Source organism: Lepidothrix coronata, unplaced genomic scaffold, assembly GCF_001604755.1.
Source record: "Lepidothrix coronata isolate B3197 unplaced genomic scaffold, Lepidothrix_coronata-1.0 Scaffold117, whole genome shotgun sequence".
NCBI classification, from domain to species: Eukaryota; Metazoa; Chordata; class Aves; order Passeriformes; family Pipridae; genus Lepidothrix; species Lepidothrix coronata.
In genome coordinates, this window is record NW_016690297.1 from 1,592,415 (window position 1) to 1,598,976 (window position 6,562).

The 6,562-nt window shown below is 51.0% G+C and overlaps 1 protein-coding gene across 1 annotated transcript; it reads left to right on the forward strand.

The window, feature by feature from the left end:
• Window positions 1-563: 563 nt before the first annotated feature.
• MYC (v-myc avian myelocytomatosis viral oncogene homolog) lies at window positions 564-4,587 on the forward strand. The gene is made up of 3 exons (XM_017825262.1): window positions 564-806; window positions 1,716-2,424; window positions 3,457-4,587. Exons 2-3 carry the CDS (start codon window positions 1,731-1,733, stop codon window positions 4,017-4,019), a joined length of 1,257 nt encoding a protein of 418 aa, XP_017680751.1. The 5' UTR covers window positions 564-806; window positions 1,716-1,730; the 3' UTR covers window positions 4,020-4,587.
• The last annotated feature ends 1,975 nt before the right edge of the window (window positions 4,588-6,562 follow it).

A 6,562-nucleotide genomic window follows, 5' to 3' on the forward strand; every position in this document is an offset into this window, starting at 1 on the left:
GAGCCTCGCCGAGGGGGGCGAGGGGCTGGTGAAGCCCCTTCCCCCTCCGCCGCCAGCGGGGGACACCGCGCTCTCCCTTGCCCGGAACGCCTGCGGGAGGAGGAGAGCGGCGAGGATCTGCCTTTAATCCCTGCTAGTAATTTTTTATTTTTTTTTTTTTACTATGTTTACTTCCGACATCTCCGTGCGCAGCTCGTAGTAAAAGGAAAAAAAATAGTAAAATAAATAAAAAAAAGGGCCGTGGAGCGCGACATCGCAGCTCCCTCCCTCTTTCCCGCCCGCCCGGCAGAGGCGGGGGGTAGAAGCGGGGCCGCAGATCTCTCCGCAGCCCCGGAGGGGAGCCGGGGGAGCGCGGCCGCCCCCTCCCAGCGCGCCCTCCCGCGGCGGGAGCGCGGAGCGCGCGCGGCGGCGCGGCCGGGGGCGGGCGAGCGGGCGGGAGCGCGCGGCGGGAGCGCGCGGGCCCCCGGTGCTGCCCCCGCCCCGCGGCCGCTCCCGCCCGCCCCTCGCCGGCGCTTTAAAGGAGGAAAAGCAACTAAACTTCTATTGTACCGGCCAGCGCGCCGCGCCGCCCCGGACCAGCGACCGACCGCGCCGGGAGGCGGCTGCTCCGCCGCTCCGTGGGGTTTATTGAGCCGTGGTGGGAGGAAGAGACCGACATTCTCCCGGCGTTTTGTCTTTTTTTGTTTATTATTATTTTTTAATCCGTCTTTTCCGGCGGTTCTTTTTGCGTATTTTCTCTCGTTGTTCCTGCACCGCCAGCAATAATCGCCTCGCTACGTCTCGCAGCTGGCGCGTTGGAGAAGCCGGTGAGTTGCGGGGTTCTGCGCTTCCCATCACTCGATTCCCGCGGTTGTGGCATTTGGACTGACACGGGCTGGTGACACCCGGGCTGCTGGAGGGGCTGCGCTCCGCGGACCTGGATATCGACGGTCCCTCCCGACGGACGCTCTCCTCTGCTGGGCTCCGGCGTTCCCATCCTTTTTCTTGCGCTCGGATTTTAATTTAATTTTTGAGGGGGAGGGGGGAGAAGCATTTTCTTATCGCGTATGCGCGGGCAGGTTCTGGTTATTGCATATATTGCTTATATGCATATATATATGCGTATATATATGTACGTATGACAAGATTTGGTAAAGTTTGCCAAGGTCGCTGCCTGTCCCCGCGCAGTGCCAGCACGCCCAGGTGGGTGGCTGAGGAGCAGCCCGGCTCCCGGCTGGAAGCTGCCGGGCTCTCGGCGCCCCTTCCCGCCGGCTCCCGGGACGTGGGATAGGGATGGCGCTGCAGTCCCGGGAGGGAAGGACCTCCGTGCCGGGCGGCCGTGCCCCCTGTGAGCGCGGCAGCGGTGGGGAGCCGAGCTGAGCCTAGTCGAGCCGGGCGGCCGGGCTGCGGAAGCTCCTGCAGGGGAGCGGGGAGGGTGGTCCGGGAGCCGGCAGCCGACCCCTCGGTATGTCAGATCGCGCCGCCCGGTTATTCCGCCGCACTTGGAATGGGGTGAAGGGGGGTCCTTTCTTTTTTTTTTTCCCCCCTTTCTTATTTTAATAATTTTTTTTCATTACTAAACGCGACTGCGCGCTTCCCCGCCGGCACGGCGGGGGGAGCCGAGAGGGAGCGCTGCGCGCCGGGGGGCTGGTGGCCCCGCCGAAGCTGGGGGAAACCGACCCCCGCGGCGGAGCACGGCTCACCCGGGCGCCCCCCTCTCCCCCTCCCTCCCGCAGGCACCAGCCGCCGCGATGCCGCTCAGCGCCGGCTTCTCCAGCAAGAACTACGACTACGATTACGACTCGGTGCAGCCCTACTTCTACTTCGAGGAGGAGGAGGAGAACTTCTACCTGGCGGCGCAGCAGCGGGGCAGCGAGCTGCAGCCCCCCGCCCCGTCGGAGGACATCTGGAAGAAGTTTGAGCTGCTGCCCACGCCACCCCTCTCCCCCAGCCGCCGCTCCAGCCTGGCCGCCGCCTCCTGCTTCCCCTCCACCGCCGACCAGCTGGAGATCGTGACCGAGCTCCTCGGGGGGGACATGGTCAACCAGAGCTTCATCTGCGATCCGGACGACGAGACCGTCAAGTCCATCATTATCCAGGACTGCATGTGGAGCGGCTTCTCCGCCGCCGCCAAGCTGGAGAAGGTGGTCTCAGAGAAGCTGGCGTCCTACCAGGCTGCCCGGAGGGAAGGGGGCCCCGCCGCCCGCCCCGGCCCGCCGCCCTCCACGCCGCCGGCACCGCCACCGGGCCTGGCCGCGTCCCCCACCGCCTCCGCCAGCCTCTACCTGCACGACCTGGGCGCTGCCGCCGCCGCCGACTGCATCGACCCCTCGGTGGTCTTTCCTTACCCGCTGAGCGAGCGGGCCCCGCGAGCCGCACCACCCGGCGCCAGCCCCGCGTCCCTGCTGGGCGACGACACGCCGCCCACGACCAGCAGCGACTCGGGTGAGTGGGACCCACGCGTGCCCCGAGAGGGTGTGGGAAACCCGCGCGGCGCCAAAAGGGCTCCCGGCGGGGCAGCTTGAAGTCAGAACCCCCCCCTCGCCTCCCTCATCACCCCCTTCTGCCCCCCTTCCCCGCGTGGGATTTTTCTTAAATGCCACGTTAGCGAGGAATGGAGAGACTCCCAGCCAGTTTATTTCCTGGAAAAACAGCCCAGTTTTCCCTCCGGGAGGGAGGAGAGAAAAGGGAGGGGGGGGGCGAAAATAGAAAAGGAGGTGTAGGAGGGATAAACTTTCATAACGGGGTCCCGATAAGGCTGACTCCCAGTGCCACCCGTGGGCCGGGAAGGAGTTAACTCCCGCCCGAGAGCCTCGGGGGGAATGTGCAGTCAGGGAGGTGCTAGTGAAAGTGACTGCAGGGGAGTGAATGGGGCTGGGAAAGTTTTAGAAATGCTTCCTTAGGTATGTGACAGCGGGTTCCGCTCCCTCGTAAATCTGTTTTGGAAGTGAGTTTCTACCCAAAGAGCTACAACCTTCCCTTTTTTAATTTTTTTCCTTTTTTTTTTTTTTAACCTCCTTCCGATTTTCCACAAATTAACAGATCAGATCAAGAGAGATTCAACACATGTGTGTTAAGTAAGCTTTCTTTTGAGGCGTGGCCAAAGCCTTCTAAATCCATAATTAAGGGCAGCTTGAGTCTTGGAGCTTTATTGCGCTGTACTGCTGACAACCGAGGTTAAACTTTCCTACTATCTTTCATGCACTCCTCGGGATTACGCAAGATCTCTACAATTTTTGAAATCAGGGAGCTAGGGTTTGGACCGAAGTCAGTGTGTCCTATTGCACTTGAAGTATTGCTTCCTTAAAGGAAAGGCTCTTGGGGAAAGCAATGTCCAGCATCGTCATATAGGTTTAAGAAGAGTTTGTCATTGGGTTGCTCACTGTGCAGTTCAGAGTAACCTTCCCTTATGCATAAAGCAGCCTTGAGAGTCTCTTCATACAGCTTATGAATTTATTTTAATTTTTTTTCTGGCAGAAGAAGAACAAGAGGAAGATGAGGAAATTGATGTTGTTACATTAGCTGAAGCAAATGAATCTGAATCAAGCACAGAGTCCAGCACAGAGACGTCAGAAGAGCACAGTAAGCTCCACCACAGCCCACTAGTTCTCAAACGGTGTCATGTCAACATTCATCAGCACAATTATGCCGCTCCTCCCTCCACCAAGATTGAATACCCAGCTGCAAAAAGGCTAAGGTTGGACAGTGGCAGAGTTCTCAAACAGATTAGCAACAACCGAAAATGCTCGAGTCCGCGCACGTCAGATTCAGAAGAGAACGACAAGAGGCGAACACACAACGTCTTGGAGCGCCAGAGGAGAAATGAGCTGAAGCTGAGTTTCTTCGCCTTGCGTGACCAGATACCTGAGGTGGCCAATAACGAGAAGGCACCCAAGGTTGTCATCCTGAAAAAAGCAACAGAGTACGTTCTTTCCATCCAGTCAGATGAACACAGACTGATCGCAGAGAAAGAGCAGTTGAGGCGGAGGAGAGAACAGTTGAAACACAAACTCGAGCAGCTAAGGAACTCTTGTGCATAGAAACTCTTGGGCATTGCTTAGAATAACCCAAACTGGACTGAAACTATGATAAAATATTACTGTTTCTAATATCACTCATGAACTACACAGTCCATTGAGTATGGAACTATTGCAACTGCATGCTGTGCGATTTAACTTGAGACTACACAACCTTGGCTGACTCTCCCAAGGGTTTGGCCAGAACCTCAAAACTGCCTCATAATTGATACTTTGGACATAAGGGATGATGGGACATTCTTCATGCTTGGGGATGAACTCTTCAACTTTTTTTCTTTTAAAATTTTGTATTTAAGGCATTTTTTCATATGAGAATCCAAAACAAAAAAGTTGTCCCCAGTTTGCTGTATATATTTACACATCATATTGCCATGTAAATACCTTTAATAAAGCCTTTATAGAAAAATGTGCAACATTAATACGCAACAGTTGTGGCAACTGGATTTATACTTGTCTTGAACTTCTGTGCCATAACATTTCACAATTTTGTTTTTTATTTAAATACATTTTTTTCTCTTAAAAATGATTTTTATTTTGTTTTTAGATAAATAAATATTTGCCCAAAATATAATTAGCTAAATCCTGTGTAAAGATTTCACTTTGTCTCTCACTGTTGTCATTAGATCTCTATTCCCATGACATTCCTTTTTCTGTCGTCATGGAAGTGACCTGCCAAGAGTCAGAGGGGAGTTAGATGAGGGGGAATTTTGCAGCTTAGTAGGGAGTTGTTTCTTCCTTCCCTTTGCGTCTCTTAACTCAAGTAGATAAAATTGTTGATCTAATGTGCCTTGTTGGTTCAACTAGTGTTGCCCCTACATCCTTCATGAAAGTGGTGGTCGCAATGTATGTCTTGGCCATGGTCATCTGCCTGCTGAAAGTTGGAGTGGTGTATTTTCTCACTGGTCACCCCAGTTGTATAGGCTCTGCATTCCTTCCACATACGTATAATTACATTTTCAGGGCATGACCTTCATTCTGCACTAGAGATCCAGCCACGTACTTTGAGGGCTGCTTTGTAGTAGGCTCACCTTAATTGCTTCCTGTTTGATTTTAACAAAAGTTAAAGGGGATAAGAAAATAAACTGAGATGGTGAGTGTTGAAGTGGTTAAAACAACAGAGCGGTTTCCCTTTTTAACTGCTGAAATCAGCAGAGCCAATCTTCCTGGTCAAACACCTTAACACTTTATTAATGTGAATAGTTACTTGGGATTTCAAGGGATACAAAGTTCAAGGACACACAAAAGGGAGCAAAGAAAAAGGAGAGCTATTTCTCACTTGGAGGATATGCTCAGATAGATTCCTAACATTTGCCAGACATATTAAATAATATTTACATTCAGGACTTGTCTCATGATGTCTCAGCTTTGGATGGGCCATAAAGTACTTGCTTGACACAGCTCCTAAGATTAGATTTGATCTTTTTCTCCCCTTTTCACCCACTTAGCTCCACTTCGGTCATGACTTCAACAACAAATCAATGAGCCCTTTGATGTGGAGGATGAATGTGCTTTTCAAAAAGTTGAACCTTGCACTTTTTCGATTTTCATAATTCCTGTTAAATACATATTTGTTTGGCTTCTACACGTTGGAGGAACAGTGCTGCCAGATAACACCAGTGCCAGCAACCAAACTGGGACTGAGGGTTCAGGTTTTCAGTTGCTTTTGAGTTTGGAGTGGGAGGAAGAATGATTGGGTGTGGGTGTATATGGGATGGGGGAGGTTAGCATTTTATGGACAGAGTAGATGCCAAAGGTCTCTGCTCTGCAAAGCCTAGGGTAACTTTCCCAACAGTCTTGCACATGGGAGTTGGAAGAGAAGGTCTAAATCTAAATCCCATTTGATGAAGTGCATTAGGTGTTGGGCTGAAGATTTCTTGGGGAAAAAACATCATTCTGTTAGAAAAATGGGACAAAGCAAGGCTTTTTTCTTAATTTTTTTCTGCATCATCCCCTTGTATCTGAGTTTATAGAAGAGGTCCGCAGTTGCTTCTTCCAGCATGCAATTCAGATATTCACTTATGAGGAAGAGGAGTGATGTGAAATGAAACTTTTAATTGTATCTGAACTGTAAATCAGGACATTTTCCAGCTTTGAATAACATAAAAGTTCTACTTTTTATTAGATAGGGTATCTTAATTTAAAAAGATATGAATTTCATTTGCCTTTTGTCATGCACCCTGTTTTAGATATTGCTTTAGAACAGAAGCAAGCTGTTGTTCAAGAATTTATAAATTCATCCCCGTCCTCCAAAACAAACTGGGAGGTGTAGATCCATCCAGAAAAACTGAAAAATATCTGTCCCAGTTTCATGTGTTAGCAAAACCCCATCATCTCTTCCCGTTAAATCAGGTTAGACCTCAATGATTAATAAACCTCTTCTTACTTGCCAGCTTCTTAAATCATTTGGAGAATAGTTTTGAGTTTTTTCTATGTGCAGAAGGTCCTCAGTCTTTTGATGAATAGGATACTTGCAGTCTTTTAGTTGAGCATCAGTTCCTCTTGCCACTTTCCTGCTGGAAAACATCAAATCATGAACATGATCCCAA

What these genes read in the sequence shown, in the direction of transcription:
- MYC (XM_017825262.1), top strand. Translation starts at nt 1,731, where the DNA reads ATGCCGCTCAGCGCCGGCTTCTCCAGCAAGAACTACGACTACGATTAC. An exon ending in CACGACCAGCAGCGACTCGG is followed by an intron (nt 2,425 to 3,456) that starts GTGAGTGGGACC and finishes TTTTTCTGGCAG; the next exon opens with AAGAAGAACAAGAGGAAGAT.